At 40.2% G+C, this 25845-nt stretch overlaps 1 protein-coding gene across 1 annotated transcript in view; it reads right to left on the bottom strand.

Moving 5' to 3' along the window:
• The window catches only part of wdr27 (WD repeat domain 27), a gene marked incomplete at its 3' end in the record, with an annotated part of 120960 nt that overhangs the window by 26082 nt on the left and 69033 nt on the right, over positions 1-25845 (bottom strand). Inside the window, exons 23-24 of the mRNA XM_080448915.1 lie at positions 18429-18531; positions 5928-6026 (exon numbers count right to left, since the gene is read on the bottom strand). Coding sequence (XP_080305041.1) covers positions 5928-6026; positions 18429-18531 — 202 coding nt within the window. The remainder of the gene's footprint in view (positions 1-5927; positions 6027-18428; positions 18532-25845) is intronic.

Here is a 25845-nt window from a genome sequence, read left to right as displayed (position 1 = left end):
TTCTTCTTTGCATATACAATATGCCCCCTACTACTAGGCCCTCTCACTAAATATCTTCACCAAAAATAGAAGATCTACAAGATCCTAACGCGCCACGTTGAAGAGTGTTTTGAGCTTCTGGATACATTTGGAAGATGGGATTTCAAGTAGCACTTATAAATTGTTGCTTTCATAAGCACTGTAGCTTTTGGCAGAAACCCTGTGTGGTCACTGTGATGGAGTCAAGTACACAGACGTTGCTAAGTTTACTTTTCTTATCAGGTCGGCCGGATAACATTGCTAGATGTAGTTTAATCTTCATGATCAGCGGCAATCATTTAGAGTGCAATGTTTCTCTAAATACGCAATGTTTTCACATCTCTTCAACTCCCACAAAATGAACACATCATGTCAGGAAATTATCTTCCGTTTCCTTCTCTTTTTTGTTTGTTTGTTTTCCAGGATCACGATATTATGTCAAAATCCTTGGGTTGGGAATCAAAACTAGGTTCCAAGTAAGAGCCGGATCCAAATAGCTGGGTACTGGGTACTGGGTACTGGGCACGGATACAAATGAAGGAATCGAACCGGAATCGATAAAATACTAGTCATTTAAGGATCCAATATTTTTCCTATAAATAAAGTGTTCTACAAGCTTTAACTGGCACTGCTTTCCATTGTGTTGTCATGGAATAAGCATATGAGAGGTTACTATTCATTGTGTTGTCATGGAATAAGCATATGAGAGGTTACTATTCATTGTGTTGTCATGGAATAAGCATATGAGAGGTTACTATTCATTGCATTTCTTAAAGTTGACAATTATTGATGTAAAATCTGTTTTGGCGAAGATGTTTGGTGCCGAGGGAAACAATTAGGGGGCCTAGTATAGACCCCTGTGGGACTACGGTCAACTAAGTACAGTAAATAGGGTTTAAGTGGTTAAATGGTGAAAAGCGAGTAAGCGATGGCGAACGGTGGAGGTGACATTGGAGATCGCTTTCCAGGGTTGTGTTTGTCCTGATATGAAGGAATGTGCTATCTTACACAGCAATCTTTTGGGCAGATATAGGCCTATTAGATGAGTTATGGTGAAATGATCTTGGCCTGCCAAATTCTGTGGGGATCCCGGAGCGCTCACTCTGAGTGTCATGTATTCTGAGCAGTGAGATATGCTTTCTCCAGCTGTTTCACAGGCCAGGTGGAGGACAACAGACCAAAGCTGTGGTCCTACGGACTCGGGCTGCAACTGTCCATACTTTTCGTACTGATTATTCTATCCATTTTTTTTATCGAATGATCTTGAAGCATTTTTTTTTTAAATAATCTTTTAAATTGAAAATTATAATATTTTAGATTGACATACAGTTCTCAGGTGTGCCTTTGGGTTTCCCACGTTCATTAAAAAGAAAAGAATCAGTGCATTTCAACTTGACAGACAGTCTGGCTTTGTAAAGAACTAACACCCGTTCATTAAGTCTCTCAATGTAATTATCCTGGAGCTATGCCAATGTTTCCATACTTCTTGTGTAGGCTAGTCATTGTAGGTTAGTGGCTACAAGACCAAAACCATTACATTTTAACAACATTGTGACTATTCATATTTCCTAATTATGTCCACCAGTATGGAGATTATGTTTTCGCCCCTGTCCGTGTGTGTGCAGACCTGTGTGTGTGTGCACAGCTAATCTTGGACACTGGTGGACTGCTGGACACTCTCCCAGTCAGACTCATGGGGGCGCTATACCAGGCTGCTTTACTTTTTGGTCTATAACTCTTGGACCATATGTTTCGTTGGCTTCCAAATGGTACATGTCACAACACAGTTTGTTGCAGAAACATGATTCTTTTGTTTCCCCCACCAAATTAGGCCTGTGACAATGAGAATCACACAGAGTTTTGATATTCCATAGTCTTTGCCTGTAATTGGCATACAAAATTAGTGGGCAGGGCGTATTTCTTACAAAAAAAAACAGCATATATCATGAATGCATCATCCAATAAACCTCACATTGGAATGGCATATTGAGGGGCACTGTCTATTCTGGCCACTGGGGAAACCACAGCTGCCTTACCCATGGCTAAGCAACCCAGCCTGGCGAGATATGCGCTCCAAGGAGAGCCCTTTTCTAGTTATTCACTGCAATGCAGCACTCTGTTAACCTCACTCCGCCAAATGGAAGAAGCTTGCGACACACATTTTGTTTCACAGCCTACTTTCATCTGAGACTCCGGTCGCAGAATCGATGACAGACGGAGTTTCATTTTTTCAAGCTACTAGGCAGGTGATTGGATGATCCCGCCCCTAGCAGCCACTGATTGGTTCGAACACGCAGGGTTCGGGCAGCTTTACTCCGTGAGCAATCCCAGACTCCTTCCTCAAATCAAATGCAAATGAGATTTCCGGAGGGAGGGGGGTTTACCAGGCTAGCACTCTGTATGTTTGGTATTTAACACTTCTTTCCATTTAGCTTTGGTTCCTGCACAATCATGAGAAAGCCTAGATGATAGCCCCACCCACTTCTGCATAGTTTTTCTAGAATTGAACTTCACAGCGAAATCTTACGTTGCTTTTGCTTTAATAGCGCAGAGTAAAAAGAGAGTAACTGTTTATTTTGCTCCAAAACTATTTGGAGTATATAATTACACTCTAAAAATAAAATCATTGACATTGGCCAGTCTGTCATATCAAAGTGTGGGTTTCAGGATGCATTCTGTTTTAACATTTATGATACAGATAACAACTTGTGTGCCTATTCAAAAATAACAGATCTACAAGCTCTGGTAGATCTACAAGCTCTGGTAGATCTCCTATTTTCTAAATATTTTCTTTTTATTTCTATGTTGACAAATTCTGAAAAAATATGGCCTATAATGAAATGCCCAAAATAGTGACACCATGATGCGAGTGAACCGGTCAAAGTCGATGACACAATCATCTCTAGCAAAGAAGAGATTACCTATTTGGGATGTATTCTTGACAAATACCTGACAGGTGAAAGCATGGCTACAAGGGTGGTCAAAGGAGTAAACCAGAGAACCAGATTTATGGGCAGAGTTTCCTCTTTTGTCAACCCTCAGGCCCTCAGGACCCTCTCTGGGGCCCTGATTCAACCACTTTTTGACTATGCTTGCACCTCCTGGTACTCCAACACCTCAGTGTCACTGAAGACTAAGCTTCAAACCTCCCAAAACAAACTGATTCGGCTACTCCTCGGATTGGGGCCCATGACCCACCTTTCTCCCACCCATTTTGCCAGCCTAGGCTGGCTCAGGGTGGAAGACAGGGTGGAAGACACTAAAAATGGGACTGGCCTTCAAAATTGTAAATGCAAATTTGCCCGATATGCCCCCTATTCCCGCATATCTGAGTAAATACCTCCAAAAGGTTAGCGACACCCACAGTCACAATACCAGAGGGAGCGTTAACAACAATTTGGTACCACCCACCCATAAAACAAACATGGGCAAATTCTCCTTCTACAGCACTGCCACCCAGGATTGGAATAGTCTAACCCCATCCCTCAAAATTTAAAATCCCTCATTTAAAAGAGAGCTTTCAGGAGGCCAAAGGAGGAGGTAGTACCATTTTCCCGTTAGACAGCAGACCCTCCCCCCCCCTGTTCTTGTACATATTTTTTTTCCCCTCTTTTTAATTTTTTTTGTTGTACATAGTGTTATTTATTTTGTAATGATATTTGAACTGTGGTGCCACTATATATGCCTATGAATTGAATACCAAGGCCCTCATTGGAAACAAGTCCGCAAGGACTTTTATGAACGGACCTGTTAGACAAAGTATTTTAAATGTAGCTGTGCTGTTTTTTTTTTTTTTTGCCTAATAAAATATTCAATCAATCAATCAATCAACCATAAAAATGACTATATATGAACTTCCAGGGATTAAAACTCTGGTCCCCTGCATAGGAGACATATGGGACCCATCTTGCCAGTGTCTTAAGAGTGACCCTGGCCTTACCCCTTATGCAAGGGGTCTTCAACCTTTTTCAGGACAAGAACCCCCAAGCTGAGAGAGATGAAGCAGGAACCCCCACTAGTACAAACTGTATAAAATTATAGATAGCGGGATTCATGTTAATGTGTATTTTCAGAAGCGGGATTCATGTTAATGTGTATTTTCAGAACCCTCAATATTTAATCAACTTGACCGTTGGCTCTGTACTTGGTCTGCTCCTTTTTCCTCTACACCAACTCTCCGAAAATAGCCGATCTACAAGCTCACAACGCCTTGCAGCACGAGGCGTTGTGAGCTTGTAGATCTGCTATTTTTTTTTACCATACAGATTGTATATTGTACTAACATACTCTACCATACAGATTGTATATTGTACTAACGTACTCTACCATACAGATTGTATATTGTACTAACGTACTCTACCATACAGATTGTATATTGTACTAACATACTCTACCATACAGATTGTATATTGTACTAACATACTCTACCATACAGATTGGTCAAAAATAACTGTATTGTATTCAGCCAGATTGCAGCTTTAAGATTAATGGCCAGGAAGGAAATCAAACGTTCTGATTGCCTAAACAGAGAGAAACACAAAATAATGAATGTAACTTCCACATGAGCAGATCTGTAGAATGCATTGTGTTGAGTGTCTGACAGACAAGGAGGCTTAGCATGCTCTTTGGCATGGTGTTTGAAAGCCCTCTGTGGAAAAGCAGCAGATCCCCTCAGATCCCCTCAGATATGTGGATCCAGGAAGACTCCCCCCTACATCCTGACACTTCCTGGCACAGGGGTCACATGACAGAGAGAGTTACTATGTAACACCTCACTTTGTTCTTTAAAGGCCTGACTCCTGCATACAGATGATAATACATGCATACTGTATCACTGCATGGTGAGGTGTGTGTGTTTAATATGCATACTGTATCACTGCATGGTGAGGTGTGTGTGTTTAATATGCATACTGTATCACTGCATGGTGAGGTGTGTGTGTGTGTGTTTATTATCTGATTAGATATCATAAGGTCAAGGTAAATCATCCTGCAGCCCATAAGGCCTTTGCAAACAGGGTGCGATTTTTCGCACGGAAAAAACGGACAACATAATTTTTTTAATGAACACATGGTTCTCAATGACCTCATGCACACCGGCTCAGAATGTACCGTGTGGCGATGCGATGCAGCGATGCGTTTTTTTTCCAATCGAACCCAGTTCGATTTGTGCGTCTTTTCGCATGCGGTAAAAACTGTCAATGCATTAACCTGATGTTGAGCAAAAATGACAGTTGCTTCTTTTACCACGGAATCAGTCTCTCAGACATCATGAGTCAGTATTGCATATGTTAAAGGAATAGTTCACCCCCAAAATGACTTCTTTTGGAGACTTGAATTCATGTATATTTATTAGTTTTTGTCTCATTCCTAAAACAATAATCTGATGACCAGCAGCGGTTCTGGTAGGAGACACAAAGAGTCTCCTTTGTGTATCCTACCGGAACCGCTGCCTACCGGTCCGCTGGTCACCAGATTATTGTTTTAGGAATGAGACAAAAACAAAAAGTCTCCATGGGGCGACTAATCCATAGAACATTGTATTTTCTTTGCCAAATGTTCATCCAAGAATAGGGATGCTAAGGTTCAAGTGGTTATTATAACGTGTATTATAACGTATTATTATTATTATAACTATTATAACGTGTAGGGGAAGGATAGACAAAGGTCCTAGGGCCTTCATCAGTGTCAGGGCCCAAACAGATGAATGAATGTTCTATGAGTGATTTCCCTGAAGATTGTATACGAGGACACTTTAAATCAGGGGTTCTAGAACCACCAAAAATAGTCATAACCTCTGGCTGCGGCCCTCCTGGCAAAAACGTGATTGTAAATGTAAAACCTGTGCATTAAAACACAGAGCAGAAAGAGTATAGACGTGCTATAATATATTAATATAATATAATACTCACCTCTGGCACGGCAGGATTAAAGGTCACATTGAGGACTGTGTCAGAGTGTTTCTGAAGCTTGTGGATGTAGCTGCTGCTGCAGATGTCATACACATAGACCTGAAACACATAGATAGATGTCATACACATAGACCTGAAACACATAGATAGATGTCATACACATAGACCTGAAACACATAGATAGATAGATGTCATACACATAGACCTGAAACACATAGATAGATAGATGTCATACACATAGACCTGAAACACATAGATAGATAGATGTCATACACATAGACCTGAAACACATAGATAGATAGATGTCATACACATAGACCTGAAACACATAGATAGATAGATGTCATACACATAGACCTGAAACACATAGATAGATAGATGTCATACACATAGACCTGAAACACATAGATAGATAGATGTCATACACATAGACCTGAAACACATAGATAGATAGATGTCATACACATAGACCTGAAACACATAGATAGATAGATGTCATACACATAGACCTGATACACATAGATAGATAGATAGATGTCATACACATAGGCCTGCAATGAATAAAATGTGAATTTGTTTTACACATCAGACAGTGTTCATTTTGTCGACTAAAACTATGACGAAAAATGTCCGTCGACTTCCTTATTTCACTGACGAACACTAAATAAAAACTAAGCTATGATGATTAAATCCATGACTAAATATATGGACAATTTCGTCAAATAAAAACTGACTAAAATGTTAGTGAGGGATCTAGTGGAGAAGAGATCCAGTAAAAGACAAGTCATTTTATGTTTGGTTGCACTCGGGTGTTGCGGTCTGAAAATAGCAGATCTACAAGCTCACAACGCGTTGCGATGCATTGTGAGCTTGTAGATCGTCTATTTTCATCATGCAACCAAGTGTAAAATCAGCCATTACGACGCCATCAAGGCACCGCCAATACACATTTTTGTCGAGAAAATAAACTATAGATTTAGTCGACTAAAACTAGAAGAAAACTAAGACATTTCAGATGACTAAAATATGACTAAAACAACATGGGAATTTTATTCAAAAGACTAAGACTAAGACTAAATCTATATTTGCTGTCAAAATGAACACTGACATCAGATTAGAAGGCTTATAAAGCGCTACCAGACGAGCTTATATAAGTGAGTTGCTGTGTTTTTAGCGGTGGATGTAAGCGGTCCAGTGCAGACCCAGTTCTCCATCTTGGCTGTGAACACAAGTGATGTGTTTCAAGCCACGTTCTGTCGGCGGTGCCATGGGCGCAGATACATCCAGATGTGGAGATGTTTGTTACCAGACGGCGACTCATCAGATTCCTGCAGCTGTTCTTTATTAAGTTTCCCTGAAAAGAGCTTGAAGTGAGAGCTCCCTAGGAGGGTCTTTGGTGCTCTTAGACAGGAGGGATAGTCTCCTGTCTAAGAGCGGTGGTCCTAGCTGACATTGTCATGTCAGGACCCCCAAATGGATATGAATTTGGCCACAGACCCCCCATCTGAAAAGATGTGGTGCCAGGGGCCCCCATAAGAGATTATGTCCAATATTTCAACAAAAAAAAAATATATATATAGTGGAAAATTGTGTTAAAGTAGTTGAACAGATTTTAATGCTACGGTTTATCAACACATTTTGCTGGGGACCCTCTGGAACCCCCTCAGGGACCCCTGGGAGCTACCGGACCCCACTTTGAGAACCACTGGTCTAAAGCATTGGTTCTCAAAGTGGTCAAGGGGTCAAGGGGTCCTTGAGGGGCTTCCAGGGGGTCCCCAGACAAATGATGGATAGTTAGGAACCATATGGACTCTTTTGTGGCTGTAACTCTGAGAGTGTACAAACGGGTCCATTTGGTTCCATTAGTACACTCTCAGAGTTATGGTGGTCCGTGGTCTAGTGCAGGGGTTCTCAAAGTGGGGTCCAGGGACCCCCATGGCCCCCCATGGCCCTATACATCAGCTAATTATTTATTAATTTTTAACATACAGGGTCCTTGGCACAAACTCTTTTCATATAGGGGTCCGCGGCCAAATACACATGAATTCAGGGGTCCTTGACATGAAAAGGTGTGAGAACCACTAAAGCATCTAACAAGGCATTAGACAGCTTTGGGTGGGGGGGGGGGGGGTCTTTGCTAGGTGTGTCTCAGCAGCACATATAGGACCCCAGACACACATGGCCTCATCCCAATCCGCAATGTTAAATTCCAAAATGGCCGCCGTGTGAATACGGACTATAGGACCCCAGTTAGACAGCTTGGGGGGGGAGTGGGGGTCTTTGCTAGGTGTGTCTCAGCAGCACATATAGGACCCCAGACACACATGGCCTCATCCCTGCCAGATGCAGCAATAAATAACAACAAACTGAGGCGGGGGGGCAGGGGGTCTGAAGAACCATGACACGCCGTGCATCATTCATGACATAAAGCACATTGTTAGCATGTTGAACTAATGACATAAAGCACATTGTTAGCACGTTGAACTAATGACATAAAGCACATTGTTAGCATGTTGAACTAATGACATAAAGCACATTGTTAGAATGTTGAACTAATGACATAAAGCACATTGTTAGCATGTTGAACTAATGACATAAAGCACACTGTTAGCATGTTGAACTAATGACATAAAGCACATTGTTAGAATGTTGAACTAATGACATAAAGCACATTGTTAGCACGTTGAACTAATGACATAAAGCACATTGTTAGCATGTTGAACTAATGACATAAAGCACATTGTTAGCATGTTGAACTAATGACATAAAGCACATTGTTAGCATGTTGAACTAATGACATAAAGCACATTGTTAGCATGTTGAACTAATGACATAAAGCACATTGTTAGCATGTTGAACTAATGACATAAAGCACATTGTTAGCATGTTGAACTAATGACATAAAGCACATTGCTAGCATGTTGAACTAATGACATAAAGCACATTGTTAGCATGTTGAACTAATGACAAAGCACATTGTTAGCATGTTGAACTAATGACATAAAGCACATTGTTAGCATGTTGAACTAATGACATAAAGCACATTGTTAGCATGTTGAACTAATGACATAAAGCACATTGTTAGCATGTTGAACTAATGACATAAAGCACATTGTTAGCATGTTGAACTAATGACATAAAGCACATTGTTAGCATGTTGAACTAATGACATAAAGCACATTGTTAGCATGTTGAACTAATGACATAAAGCACATTGTTAGCATGTTGAACTAATGACATAAAGCACATTGTTAGCATGTTGAACTAATGACATAAAGCACATTGCTAGCATGTTGAACTAATGACATAAAGCACATTGTTAGCATGTTGAACTAATGACAAAGCACATTGTTAGCATGTTGAACTAATGACATAAAGCACATTGTTAGCATGTTGAACTAATGACATAAAGCACATTGTTAGCATGTTGAACTAATGACAAAGCACATTGTTAGCATGTTGAACTAATGACATAAAGCACATTGTTAGCATGTTGAACTAATGACATAAAGCACATTGTTAGCATGTTGAACTAATGACATAAAGCACATTGTTAGCATGTTGAACTAATGACATAAAGCACATTGTTAGCATGTTGAACTAATGACATAAAGCACATTGTTAGCATGTTGAACTAATGACATAAAGCACATTGTTAGCATGTTGAACTAACAAACCAAAGCTGCAGGGCCACAAAAAACTCATGTTCAGTTTGCACGATTATGAGAAGAAGTTCATTCAGGTTGATGAGCTCACTTCATATTAAACCCAAACTGAAAGATGAAAGCAATTCCAACCCTTCCTTTACACACACACACACACACACACACACACACACACACACACAGTGCCAACCTGGTCTTATGCATCATGTCTTCAGTCATATAAAGGTCAGTTCAGCACAGCTGAGGTGTGTGTCACTGTCCAGCTGACGCTCGTTGACACTCGTTAATGTCAGTGCCATCTATTAGAGAGTTACGCCAACTCCGTTCACTTCTTCGGGCCTTCTTCTTCTACATACACATACATTGGCGAATAGTGACAAATCCCTGAACCGGAAGTACATGGAATGCATTGAAGTGGACGGCTCCTTGTCACTATTTCCAGCTACATGAACCACGTGACCGACGCTGTTTCTGACCCCTCATTGGCGCAACTCTCTAATAGAAGGCTCTGGTTAATGTTACTTGTTGCATCAAAGCAATTATGTTGTGTTTCTGCATCAAATAGAACTACACCTAATCTAAGATCCCATCAAAGCCAAGAATGTTTACAGGACCCTCTCTGGTATTATATATTTTTTTGTTTGAGCTGTAGGAAATAACTAGGCTACACTTGGTTGTTAAAGTCAAGATGAAAACAATATAATAATTTGGATTAAACCGATTGGGAATATTTTTTAAATCTATTTTTAATTGAATCGTGACCCCAAGAATCGGAATCGAATCGTGAGACGATTCACAGCCCTAGTCTTATGTCATGGTGGCATGTTATTACTGTCACACATAAAGACAAAATGCTGCTGTCCCTCAGACAGTTAAAGCCACGTTTATTTGTTGTCTTATTCGGCTCTGCAGTAACGCTTGGTTTACTTTCAATTTATTGTGTGGATTTTGAACTGTTTTGTAAATTATTACATTGTGTTGTTTTATTGTTTTGACCTTTTATTGACTGTTGATTTCTTTTATCCTCTTTCCCCTCTCCCTCAAGAGGCCTTGCCTTTTTGGCCAGGCCAGTTGTAAATAAGAATTTGTTCTTGACCTGTTTAGCCTGGTTATATAAAAGGTTAACATAATTATTTATTTTCTTACCCCAATGTTTTTTTAAAGCCATTTCACAGCCAGAGGCTATGGCTATTTGGGGGTCCCTGTCATGGAAAGGTTCGGGAACCCCTGACCACTCCACTTAAATCACATATAATAGGGTCCTACTGATTACTGAAGCATGTGCATTTCCTCTGTCTTGAGCCTTACGTTTTGGTGGAAAATGTGTAATATGATCTTGGGAGTCATTCTAGAGTATGGAAGTTCTTTTTTTTCCATGATTGTTTTGTGAAATATCGAGACAAGTACAAATGCCTCTGGCTTATGGAAGGTCTCAGGGTAGCAACAAATAAGCACGGCTGCAGCTCACTACCATACGCTCCGTCAAGCTTCCAAGAAAACGCTGGAAACGTCCGATCTCGACAGAGATGCTCTCAAATGTCTGAGCTTTGCAGAGTCCCCCACAATTAATAATAAGCAGCAGCGTTCATATATTATTCCGTTTGCTTTCACCAAACACCAGAAGAAAGGAGAGATGGATAGGGAAAAGGGAGGCCCGTCTTGTGAGATGCTTTGAAAGCGAGTATCAGGCACAAGTCTGGAAAAGTAATTAAAGAGTTTCTGCTTCTTCGACATGAATGTTGAATTTTGACTTCTTATGGAAAAAGGCCTGTGTCCAAAAATACAGATCTGTGAGTCAAGCACGAATTCTGTCCTACCCTGGAGTGGAAGGTGAAAAGTGATATCGCTTTACACCGCTGTTTTCCTGCCATCTTCCATCCTCCAGCCCAATTTAGTAAGAGTCAGAACATCTTGCCCTTTGATGCCTTCCTTTATATTATATATTAGTAAGAGTCAGAACACCTTGCCCTTTGATGCCTTCCTTTATATTATATATTAGTAAGAGTCAGAACATCTTGCCCTTTGATGCCTTCCTTTATATTATATATTAGTAAGAGTCAGAACACCTTGCCCTTTGATGCCTTCCTTTATATTATATATTAGTAAGAGTCAGAACATCTTGCCCTTTGATGCCTTCCTTTATATTATATATTAGTAAGAGTCAGAACACCTTGCCCTTTGATGCCTTCCTTTATATTATATATTAGTAAGAGTCAGAACACCTTGCCCTTTGATGCCTTCCTTTATATTATATATTAGTAAGAGTCAGAACACCTTGCCCTTTGATGCCTTCCTTTATATTATATATTAGTAAGAGTCAGAACACCTTGCCCTTTGATGCCTTCCTTTATATTATATATTAGTAAGAGTCAGAACACCTTGCCCTTTGATGCCTTCCTTTATATTATATATTAGTAAGAGTCAGAACACCTTGCCCTTTGATGCCTTCCTTTATATTATATATTAGTAAGAGTCAGAACATCTTGCCCTTTGATGCCTTCCGGAGAAACAATCATTGTAAATGAACGTGTCGAGCTGAACAGACACAAACAGGACTGTGATAGTCAGCATCTGATCCAGGACTCTAACAGACACAAACAGGACTGTGATAGTCAGCATCTGATCCAGGACTCTAACAGACACAAACAGGACTCTAACAGACACAAACAGGTCTCTAACAGGACTCTAACAGACACAAACAGGACTCTAACAGACACAAACAGGACTGTGATAGTCAGCGTCTGATCCAGGACTCTAACAGACACAAACAGGACTCTAACAGACACAAACAGGACTCTAACAGACACAAACAGGACTCTAACAGACACAAACAGGACTCTAACAGACACAAACAGGACGGTGAGAGTCAGCGTCTGATCCAGGACTCATCTGGCAAAATGATTTGTCTGACAAATATGTTTGGCACAACGGTGAGACATATAATGTAAATCAAAAGCGTGGAAGGGAAATGTTTTACGTTGACCTACAATACAGATTTACAATCAGAAAAAGGGGGTTTTGAGGCAATTAGTTTTGTATTAGTATAACAGTACCAAAGGCCCTGAACAGCTAAGGTCACATTCTCTCTCACTCCACAGTCATCACATTGTTATGCTAAGATGTGTTAACAGGCTAATTTACGAAGGAGCACTTTCTGTGAAAACACAACCCTCTCATCAATGTGAACTCTTTTTATACTCCTAACCCTTTCTTCTTCCACCACTTAAACCACTTTGTTGACCAGAGTCTCCCAAGGCTCACTACTAGGTCAGCTCCTTCTCCTTTTCCCTCCAAAACAAATATCTTTGCAGAAAATAGATGAAAATGGATCATGTACATCCTCCTGTCCGCAAGAGAGCATATAAATTGCTGGATAAGTGACAGATAAGTAGCCTTGTGGCCCCTAGGAGCCTATCTCATGTTTCTATAGAGGCAGCTTGGTGTACTTTACAAGCAGTGGTAGAAAAAGTACTCAAAGTTTTTACTTAAGTAAAAGTATCAATTCTGCAATGTAGAAATACTCTGTTAAGTAAAAGTCTGGAATTATAAATTTAAGTAAAAGTACAAAAGTATTGATATAAAATGTGATATGATATATTAAATGTACTTAAAGCACCAAAAGTAAAAGTACTCATTATACAGAATGTCCCATTTAAAGTTTTCAAATGTATAAAAATCTTTTGAAAATAGCAGATCTACAAGCTCACAATGCGTCGCATCGCGCCGCATTGTGAGCTTGTAGATCGGCTATTTTGAAATGGACAAAATGTATATGGGGCTGAAGTGGTTAAGGTATGTTTTGTAAAAATAATCAAAATCTACAAAGTAACTAGTTTTAAAAAAATAGTGGAGTGAAAGTACAATATTTGGATCCGAGATGTAGTGGAGTAGAAGCAAAAGTGCAGAAAATTGGAAATATTCCAGTAAAGTAAAAATACCTCAAAATTGTACTTAAGTACATGTACTTAGTTACTTTACACCGCTGCATACAAGTACACCCCTTGGACATGATGCTACAGCAGTATGTCACAGGAGGGACTTGAAGGAAGGCATTGGGCGTCATTTTTAGTCTTTGTTATGACTTGGCTGGGGATTGAACCCTGACCTCTCTGGCTCAGGGCAGACTGAGCTGGTACAGTTTAACACATGACAGGCTTGACCACAAAAAGCTCTCATTGTTCGTTGTGTGTACGTGTGTGTGTGTGTGTGTGTGTGTGTGTGTGTGTGTGTGTGTGTCACTCTGTCTACAATGACTCAACACTGTATCATCCTCAAATCACAATGCTGCCAGGCAATGAAACTTCTATAATAGAACTCCAACTCAACATGGAACATAATGGCTGTGGACTGAGCGTAACTAAGCTCTTCTATATTTATACTCTATGTTGTTACATTACATTACATTACATTACATTACAATGTAATGTAACTAAGCACTTCTATAGTTATACTCTAAGTTGTTACATTACATTACATTATAATGTAATGTAACTAAGCACTTCTATATTTATACTCTATGTTGTTAGACTCTAGAGTTCATTAAATTCTTATATAATGTTTTTTCATACTTTTTTTGGGGGCTTTTTATGCCTTTTTATGCCTTTATATTTATCAGCAGGCTGACAGGAAATGGGGAGAGAGAGATGGGGAGTGACATGCAGTAAAGTCCGTCGGGATCGGGACTCGAACTCGTGACCCGCTACACTGGGCCGCTTGCAAAATTGTTGCATAGGTTTAATAAATAAGTAAATTGTATTGGACCTTTTACTTACGAAAGGTGGAGCGTTACCAAAATAATGCATACAGGTCCAGAGATGCAGCAAGATGTGCCATTAATTATTATTCTATTAATAATACTTACACCACTAGACTGCCTACAGTATAACACTAAGGTTTAAGTTGTTATTATTCTATTAATAATACTTACACCACTAGACTGCCTACAGTATAACACTAAGGTTTAAGTTGCTGAAGATACAGATGTCATAAGTCATAAGTCTGACTTTTAGATGGATGCCAGCTCATAAATTATTTGAACCGAACGTGCCTTGCATTTTATTTTCTATAAAAACTAATTCTATAAAAGAGATGAAAGGCAAATACAGTGTGTGTATAGATAGAGGGTTCTGTGCTCTTTGCATGGCTTCATTTAGGGTTGTCTAGTGAAAAGGTTGTCTAGTGAAAAGGTTGTCTAGTGAAAAGGTGTGCTTGACGGGGTCTGTTTGTTTCCTATTGTGCCTGATAGACGTGATTTACAGGAAATTATGTATGTGTTTCTACTGTACATTACACCACTATGTATGTGTTTCTACTGTACATTACACCAGGCATTAGGCAGGCCAAAGACCCCGATTTTGATATGACTTTCATCTATGGGACCCCAACACTGTACAATCCTCAGTGCTAATGTAACTCTGACACTCTCAGAGTTACACAAAAGGGGGCATGCTCCCTTTCGTGCCCATATATGGAGCCGACAACACATTGAGGTTAGACAACACACTCCTGTCTAACCTCAATGTGTTGTCGGTGTTGTATTTGGAAGTAGCTACATTGGGAACTCTTTATTTATTTGTAGCCGAGTCAGTCATATGAGCGTGATGTCGTGGTCTGCCTGCCGGCCGGCCCTCCCATTAGCCAATTTTAATATAAGGAAGGATAGGTATGTCAGACTTATTACAATATACTTCAGTGAAACTGGATAACATAGTTCACAAAAGCGGCTTTGGTTGTGACATTGAGAAACTAGACCACTAGGGAGTATTCCCCCGTTAGGGATAGGGTTGTAGTCGAGACCACCTAAAGCGAGTCCAAGTCAAGACCAAGTCCGAGGGGGGGCGAGTCCGAGTCAAGACCGAGTCCGAGAGGCCAGGGAGGGGGTCGAGTCCGAGTCAAGACCGAGACCGACGGGGGCCAAGACCGAGTCGAGGCCGAGACCGACCGGAGGCGAGACCGAGTCGAGACCGAGACCAGATTTTTTTTTCTTTTTCTTATTTGATAGAAAATGTTCAAATCAGCCTCATGGTGGCGCTATGACAGGCCACAGGAAACTTTGCACACTCCCTAGAGGCCAAGGAAAAATCCTTGCCCTGCATTTTTCACATCTGCCTGTTGCGCCACCAGGAGGCTGACTTTTGTAAAACAAATTTGTTGCTATTACTCCTTCAGATTCTGTCCAAAAATCACGCAAATCAGTACACAGTATCTCTATAGTCATGTGATCAAGACGGGTGTGTCCGATATTTCATATTGCATCCTAATTTGCTAACATTAGCTTCCAAAGTTTGCAGGTTAGGTCAGTTTGGAACAAAATGCCTCAAATCATGAACGCAGCGTGCGATTTCCGTGAAATTTTCCACACACATTCCCACTAGAGTGGAAGAAATGCCGCCCTTTTCACATTGGCCTGTTATAGTGCCACCAGGAAGCCACAATAACCTACCTGACCTGGCGGAGACCTGTGCTCCGAGGAGCACTTTTTCTAGTTTTGTTTTGTTTTTATTTTGACATTTAAAAAATTCTTTGCATCTTTTAATGAATGGCAGAGCAATTAGCTATTTAGTTATTTTTACTGAATTAATTACATCTCAATGGTAAACCTAGACCAAACAACAATGACCAAATTGACCAATGAGCCATTATCATCATTACACATTAATGTTCCTTACAGACAAAACAATGAAAACTACTCCCCTTTAATGACAAGGAGCCATCATTACATAGCACATCGATATGTGCTACTTTTATGACTGAATTACATGTGAATGGTAAAGTTATTGACCAATCAATGACTAAGTCTCACACCCCAGCAATGAATCAGTGTTTCAAACACTGGTGAGACATTCGATTTAAACTCACTGTCATTCAATATGCGTTTGCATCTTCAGTTTTAAAATATGTAAACGTCATAATAACAGGCTACAGTAGTTATATATATATTTAAAAAAAAAACAGATCTACAAGCTCACAATGCGTCCCATGACGCATCCCAGGCCTGGAATTTCATCATTTTAGGCCAGGGGCAAGGCCACTTGGCCTTTTGTCATTTTTTAGGGCACAAAGGCCAAATGCCAGGGCATTTCTTTTAAAGTCCACGGACATAATGAATTTAATTTGAAGGTTAAGGATGATTTTTATTTTAATATAGTACAAGAATAGTATAACTATCTGTGTAATATAACCTATATTGGCAAATGACCAATATTTGTACTAAGTTATATTGGTCTCAATATTTGTCACAGCCCTGGACTTCACTGACTGAAGTAGGGGTCATATGAATCACATTAGATTCACAGATTGTATGTATTTTCCCCACAAATTATTTTCATTCAAATTAAATGTGATTGAACTTGCACTAACAATGACTTTAGTTGATTTTGCACTATTTAAAATATAATATTTCTTAATTATTAATAATTGAAGCTTGTAGATTGGCTATTTTCACCAGTTTTTAAATAATGATAAAGAAAAAGGAACATACAAGGTTTCCACCCAACAGCGACGGTTCTGTATCAGTACATGAGTCAGTTTTAGCATACGTCATTCTAATTGGCTACGATGACTGCCTATGAATTTCATGGCCTGGGTAGGTAAACCTGGCCTCGCGGAGATATGCCCTGTTGCGCACAGCAGAACAACAGGTGAAGGCAATGAACTTAAACGAGGACTGTACTGCACAGCAAAAATGGCTCAAACTATGTCAAACTGTCACATAGCTGAAATAAACTTTCCATTTAGATCATTGTTGACAAACAAACAGAACATGGATGTTGTTTGCAAAAGGATTATTTATTTCTTGTCCATTTGTTTGTGAGGTGAGATCACAGCTTCTCTCTACTTTTGTGTGATATTGATAGCCTATAACTTTGAATTTGTTTGCAGTTCATTTCTATTGCTTACTGGATATTAAGACTCTAATAATTTTGGGATTTCACTGTATTTTGTCAAATGTATTAATCTATATTTTTCTGTTGATCAAGCGTCGGGTTTTGTGATTAGATGCGCACACGCAGCCACTGGCAATCAATAATGTGCGCAAGGAAACCTTACTGAAAGCCGTCTCTAATCATCTTTAGAGAATCTCGTTTATTAAAACAACCACAGGCTACACAGTGAACACACAATAAATAAATAAATAAACACCTGGAAAGCTTGCGCTGTTAGTGGAAAAATTTAAAAATAATATAAACTAGAGGGACATGGCAGAGTGTGTTCTGCTGCTGCTGCGCTGTCAACCATGAGATGATGCGCTCCAAGACAGCTGTCCATAAGCGCCAGACAGCTCTCTTAATGTTAATGTGAATAGGCTCCTCATAATATGGGTATAATAAAATTATTTCATTGCATTGTAGTGACTTGGTCTTGGACTCGAGTGGACTCGGTGGGGGCAGGGTCCCGAGTCTCTTAGTCCGAGTCCGAGTCAAGACCGAGTGAAATTATGGGCGAGACCGAGACAAGACCGAGTAAATCAAAAAGCGGTCTCGAGACCGAGACCGGTCTCGAGTACTACAACCCTAGTTAGGGATAAGTGTCATGCACAGTGTGTGTAATGTAATGTAATATAATGTAATGTTACAGTCACCCTAACCGGATTGTCTACTGTCTGTCTGTGTTGCTTATATCCCATTTGAACATTTTGTGAGGGAGGCAATTATTTTGTTAACATTTTGTCAAGATGTGTACATTTTTAAGGTTCAAGTGGTTAAAATAAAAACCATTCAACCTTGAATAGCTCCAAGAAATTAAGGTGTTCCTCGTTTTACTGGGGACCCCCTGGAATCCCCTAAACGACCCCTGATGGGTCCCCCGAACCCCACTTTGAGCAGCAGTGACTTACACAGTTGTCTTCAGAGCCTGAGGCGATGAAGCGTCCACATGGTGAGATGGCTGAGGAGCAGGGATAGCAGCGGTTCACGTGGCTCTCATAACGACGCACACACCTGATAAAAGGACACACACACACACACACATCTGATAAAAGGACACACACACACACAAAAAAAAGTGACCGACTAAATAATGCTTGTGGATAAATGAAGTAAATATATGTGATTCACAGAACAACAGGATAATTGTTTGGTGACATCATGTATCATTTGGATGATGTTGTTTCCCTGTGAAGCATCATGACTCAATAATACAACAGGCCGGCAGATGTTTGCAACCGACTCAAAAAGTCCAACTATTAATATGTTCAAGAAGGGGAAGCCTGGACATATTAACCACTTAATAACCCCTTCAATCCAGGACACTTTCTGTGTCATTATATATATATATATATATATATATATATATATATATATATATATATATATATATATATATATATATATATATATATATATATATATATATATAAAAACCGTTTGAACCACTGATTTGGAGTAGGTTTTCTCCACCAGTGCCCGAGGAGCATCTGATCTGATCCACCGCGGGGGGGGGGGGGGGGGGGAGACAGGAAGCTGAGCATGACTCAAGCAAAACACAGGGAGAAAAAATAAAAGACTGTTGTAGGTGAGGAGCGAGCGGAGCGCCCCCTACTGTGACGGCTATGCTCATTCATACTGGGCTGCAGCAGCAGTGTGTAATGGCTTTACCAGGCTGTCAGCACAGGCCCGTCCAGCTACAGTATACACACACACACACACACACACACACATCCTGGTGAGAGCATGTCTTTTGGCTTTCTCCTGCTAATCTCATTTAAGACGGACAGAAAGTAGGTCATATTGAATGGTGGGTGACCATAAAGAGGAATCTAACGTACGCACCAGTGAGTTGCATTGCATACTGGATGGAAATCTCTCGCACTGACCCGTGAATTTGAGCAACACTTCCCACTGACTCTGCTCTAAACATATTAAATACATCTAAAGGTTTTGTAGGCAAAACTTATTTGCAAATATAGGTCAACGTGTTTTGCTGCTACCGAGGCGGACATGTTCAACCCTATGCATTAAAGGTTTAAAGAGATAGTTCACCCAAAAAAATAGTTTTTTTCTATGGATTAGTCACCCCATGGAGACTTGAATTCATGGATATTATTTAGTTTTTGTCTCATTCTAAACCAATAATTTGATGACCAGCGGACCGGTAGGCAGTGGGTCCGGTAGGAGACCCAAAGGAGACTCTTTGTGTCTCCTACGGAACCGCTGCCGGTCATCAAATTATTGTCTTAGGAATGAGACAAAAACTAAAATATCCATGAATTCAAGTCTCCATGGGCTGACTAATAGATAGATTAAAAAAACTAACCCTTTAAGCACAGTCAACACTCCAAACCAACCCAACTAGTTGCAACTTGCAACCATTTGCAAGAAATTGCAGGTCTGTGCAATTTTGGGTATAATTGCAAGTGGTTGCTTTATGAATCATTGGTGTGGACCGGGCATCAAACCTCCATAATGAGGACCGGGCATCAAACCTCCGTACTTAGTAAACTAATACTTTAGTTGACTGGGGTCGGCTACGTACTTGCGTCTTTTTTCCCCTGTACACCAAATCTCTTTCCCGTAAATAACCGATCTACAAGCTCACAAGGCGTCGGCCAAGCATCACAGCACCTTGTGAGCTTGTAGAATATGGGTGCTAGGGGTTCAACTGGTTCAAATCTAAATGATAAACATTTAGCCTCAAACTGATATGAGTTTATTTTACAACCTCTGATTGAACAGGAATCAGATCTTTAAAGGCTGATAACGTATGAGAGAGAGAGAGAGAGAGAGAGAGAGAGAGAGAGAGAGAGAGAGAGGAGGAGGATGAGGCCGAGCCACATTCCCAGTGTTGTGTGAGTGTGAGTGATGACTAACCAGCATTCTCGTTGCCGTCAGAGAGAAACCTTGTATCTCTGTATTTCAACTCATAAGGTCCTTACACACCGGGGCGATTTTTTCGTGCGAATAATACGCTTTTTTTTAAAACCTTATAAAGTCAATGCAAGCGTACATGGCGCGAAAAATCGGAAAAGCGAAGCGAAAAAGCGTCTTAATTATTCGGAACGAGTCCGAATTTTGCGTATATTCGCACATTCGCCGGTGTGTAACCGCCTTTATACTGTATATATGTTTTTATATATTTATTGATAGTTGTTAAGTGGAGAGGGACAGGAAACAGGGAGAGAGAGAGATGGGAGGGACATGCGTTAAAGATCATCGATAACGGGGCTCAAACCCGCGATGCACGGTCAGGCTACATTGGAGCCCAGGTGCCCGGACCGCTAGGCCAGCTAGCCGTCTGGGCCATCTCTTTATATTTTGTTGTAAATTCATGCTCTACTTCATCATGCAGGAGGCGTTGTGAGCTCTTTATTGGCTAGAGACGACATATGAGGTTTTCACCTGACAGCCAACCTGATGAATAACACAGACTGACTGCAGAGGAAGGTCCAATCCTCTAGGGTTGGAAGCTCTAAAACTGTGTGAATCCACCAGAGTCTTCAGAGTCTTCAGAGTCAGTCATCAAGATAATCAGCAGGGCTAATGGTGCTCATTAAATGCATATAGAAACCTCTTATCTCCATATTCTAACTTCTTGTGTTTTTTGTTAAATGCTCTATACAGCGTCACACAGTAGCATGTATGCACCAAATAACGTCGTTCCAAAATGTCACGCTTTTATGTCAACACCGGAGAATCGGAGTTTGGCCTATGGGAGCCGTCGCCATGGTTATAGCGCCCCAAGCTATGGGATGAATGATCAAACTGCAAACTGCGCATGGCCGCTGTTACACAGAGAGCGCTTTAAATGAAAGGACTTTCATTTTGTGTGTTTGCTACGGGTCGCACGCGCGTGTGTGTGTGTGTTGGAACCGTTTATAAGCGGGTGTGTGTGTGTATGTGTTGGAACTGTTTATAAGCGGGTGTGTGTGTGTTTGCTGTGGCTCCACGATGCGGCGACGATGTGTTGGAAGTGTTGCAGGTACTGTACTAAGTACAAAGTCACTTTCCATCCCTGATATCCTGTCTGTGCACAACGCATAACCCACACTGCACATGCTTTGGGTGCTCATATCCCCAGACGGGTATGGTCTAGTATGTTTGAATATGAAGTTTTGGACATATGAGGTTTCCATCCGACAGAGACGATATTAACGTCTAAAGCAACACCTTAGCTCTGTACATTAAACCTCTCGTGTTATTAAGAATATCAACGGCATATAAACAGCTTAAATATTTCCGCCATTGTTTTTCTGTTCTTTGAATAACAATATCAAATGAGTTTTCCCAACAAAATTCTAAAGTATCTTCATGTTTCTTGCATCCTCCCTGAATTAAATGGGCTTTCACCTCATTATGATTGCCTTTTAAAAGACATTGGCCGACCGATACGATTGATCCTTTAACCACTGAACCGTATAAGGCATAAGATACAAGTATGAATTTATTGCACGATGGAAAATCCACCAAATTTGATGGAAATATATCACTGAGTTAAAGAGAAACAGACCACCATGTGTTCTCCGTCAATCTAGAAGCAGGAATCTGGTGTCTAGCACAGTAGTTCATAAACTGCTTTAGCTCGAGACCCAAACAACAAATGTTATGTCTCCCCCCGGGACCCAAACTAGTGAAAATAGCTCACCGGATGAAATGTAACTACTTCACCCATTGACAACTTTTCACATGGTGACCAAACCATGTACATATAAGTCATGATGGGGGTTATATATAAATATATAAGTCATGATGGGGGTTTCCCAATTGGGATTGGATATACTGTCGGTTTCTTTTCAGGCTAATTTAAAAGACATCAAGGGAATATTATATGGTCTCTGTCGGGTGGAATCCTCATAATTTCCAAAGCTGTTAGTTTTCAGGATTAAAATAGCAAAAGTAGCAAATCGACAAGCTCGAAACACGGCGCGAGCTTGTAGATCTGTTACTTTTGATGCTCTCATGTGATCGACGGCGCTATAGTATGATCAAGTTAATTTACGAAACAAGCACAGAAAGTTAGAATATGGAGATAAGAGGTTTCTGCGTGGCAGCAACGTTATGGTAAATGATGCATTTATATAGCTTATAAAGCACTTTACAGTGTGTATTACATTCACCCATTCATTTATATAGCTTATAAAGCACTTTACAGTGTGTATTACATTCACCCATTCATTTATATAGCTTATAAAGCACTTTACAGTGTGTATTACATTCACCCATTCATTTATATAGCTTATAAAGCACTTTACAGTGTGTATTACATTCGCACACAGATGGCAGAGGAAACCATGCAAGCAGTTGAGGAGTCCATGTATTGATCAGGACTTTTCGACACTTAACCCACAAGGAGCTGGGGATCGAGCTGGGGATCGAACAGAGAACCTTCCGATTCCCAAGCAGCTTCTACACCTCTGAGCCACTGCCGGCCCTGAGCATACATTACACATACTGTATATATTATGTATATATTATACTGTATATATTATGCTTTTCGCCTCATTGCGCTTCATCAGGCACGATGTGGTGAAACGCATTGGTGCAATAAAGCCACATGAAGCGTTGAAGCAAGTCCATTGTGTGTGTGTGTGTGTTTTTGTCACTAGTGTGCGCCTGTGCGGTCCCTTCCTAAGTGGAACTTCGTCTCTGTTGGGTGGAAAAGCTGCATTGTAAGGTCCTAACTGTAATATTTCGCTTTCACTTCAAAAAAGCTTGCAACTCGCCAGCTCACAGATTGGTAGTTTTTTGTGACACAGTAGTATGACGAAGTAGAACATTAATTTAAAAAAAACATGAAAAGTTTAAATATGGAGGTATATCGGGTATAAATATATATCACACATCGTCACTCCCATGTCCTAACATGATGACGAGTTGGAAGAAATCTACTTAAAGGCTCCTCTGTTGCGTCACTTTTCAACGTTCCCGGTAATCCTGTGTCACGTGGCTGGCAATGGTTTACAAGCTGTATGAGCTTGTAGATCTGCTATTTTTGAAAAAATCTTTAAATATATATATATTTTTTAAAGCCAAAATGTTTAACTCAAATCTTGTGGGGGGTCCATGGAACAAAATATTTTGAGATGGAGGATAGCAGATATACAAGCTCAAAGCTGAGCTTGTATATCTGCTATTTTTGAATAGCCAATGAAATGTAAAATGACAGAGATGCATTGCCGGTCTTAATGGGCAAGGCTGACGCACCAGTAAAACATCTAAAACAAGGCAGTAGCGCGGTCGGTCTCAAGTGGACTTGAGGTCCGCGGGGCGCCCCGCCCCCTGTATGTGTGTGTTTGTGTAAGTGTCTATAAACTCAAATGCCTGTTCTAATTGTCTAATAGAAGCATTGCTTCATTAACAGTGGGGATAACCACACAAACTGAATGAACACAAACCATAGTTGTTGCTTTTGTCTTTTTTTTACTAGACAGCCATTTATCACAACGTTTATCGACCGGCACAATACAGCCTAATGAATTAAGTCCTTTAATGATGTTCCCCAGACTGAAAAACAATCGTTAATTTCCTTTTTGTCTTGCGAAGGAAAAAATAAAAGCCGTAACGACCCAGCCGTAATGAAAAGGTCAAAGTAAATATGAGTGGCATTTAAATGGGCCTCCTCCTGAGAGAGAATGTTTGTCTCACAGCTAGAGGCGGAAAGTAACTAAGTACAAATACTGAGGTACTTTTACTTAACTTGAATATGCCAATTCTTCAGTACTTTATACTTATACTCCACTACATCTTAGAGGCAATTAATATTTAACGCTAAGCTTTAGTGACTAGTTACTTTGAAGAAGTTGATTATCATTACAAAACATACATTAACCACTGATTGACCACTGATTGACCACTCTACTTCATACTGTGTCTATTTTAGACATTTGGAATCGGCTAAATGTGAAAATATTCAGTACTTTTACCTCTGTACTCGAAATATATTTTGATGGCAATACTTTTTTACTTTAGCCAAATAGTGAAAGTATTTTGTGAAAGTATTTTGTGAAAGGCCATTTACAGTACGTTGTAACAGAACATTTCTACATTGTGGTATAGCTACTTCTACTTAACCCATTAAGATCAGGAACGTGTCTGTGGAACCACTTTAACCATTATTTTATACTTTGGCTATTCAAAAGTAGCAGATCTACAAGCTCATGAGCTTGTAGATCTGCTATTTTTGAATAGCCAAAGTATAAGATAGTGGATAAAGTGGTTAAAATCTAAAATGACAGATACTTTCAGTCTTAAAGTAAAAATACTAAACAAATGGCAGTACTTCTTCCTCCAGTATTTAATACTGCTCACAGCCTCCTGCGTGATTTTATGTTCCTCTCCTGCCTGCCAGGCACATTTCTAAACACTTAGAAGTTGGAGCGAGGGAAAGGTATACGTACTCTCACTTCTCTCCAGGTTGGGCCTGCTCCTCATTAAGAATAACAAGATTACAAAGGCTTACAACGGGGGGATAAACAAAATTATTTTTAAATACCCTCATATTTCCTGGATGTTTGTGTGATAGCTCAAGCAGAAACAACTCGTCCTCCCGCGGCGCTGCGTTCCAACGTGTCATCAAACCAAACCTTAAGTTCTCTGGACATTTGCTTTTGTTTTTGTAAACTATAAACGGTAATAGCTAAATTTACACGGAAAGGATTACTTCATCGCTTTATGTGTAGTATATAATAATAAATAAGTAGACCCAGAAACTAGGTGCATAGTTTGGATCAAAATTAACCCCACTGTTAAGAATTAACTTTATTAAAACCCCTACATTACCAGCGTAGCCTAGCACTCCTTTCTAGCCTGCTTGTGCTAGCTGGATCAGAGATGATAATAAAGAGATACAACACCAGTAGACCTTTAGACCTATAGTTTAGACGTTTAGACCTTTAGTTTAGACCTTTAGACCTTTAGTTTAGATCTTTAGACCAGTGTTTCTCAAAAATGAATCATGTCAAGGACCCCCAAAATCGACACTTATTAGCCCATGGACCCCCATTTGAAAAGATATGCCAGGGACCCCCATAAGAGAAGATTTTTTACGGTTCTGCAGTGATTCTCAGCCATTCTAATTTCAAGGACCCCCAGTTTGACATGCATTAGGCTACGGACCCCCATTTAATGGCATTTCTATCTCTGGGACCCCAATTTATATTGGAAAATCAATGTTAACCCTAACGGGTCCATTTTGGTTCCATTTGTACACTCTCAGAGTTACAGTCCCATAAGGGTCCATTTGGTTCCTAACTATCCATCATTTAGCTGGGGACCCCCTGGAACTCCCTCAAGGACCCCACTTTGAGAAAGCCACTGCTT

The sequence above is a fragment of the Gymnoscopelus braueri genome, assembly GCF_963280865.1.
Source record: "Gymnoscopelus braueri genome assembly, chromosome: 14".
In the NCBI taxonomy this organism is placed as follows: Eukaryota; Metazoa; Chordata; class Actinopteri; order Myctophiformes; family Myctophidae; genus Gymnoscopelus; species Gymnoscopelus braueri.
This window is presented reverse-complemented; position numbering and strand designations above follow the sequence as displayed.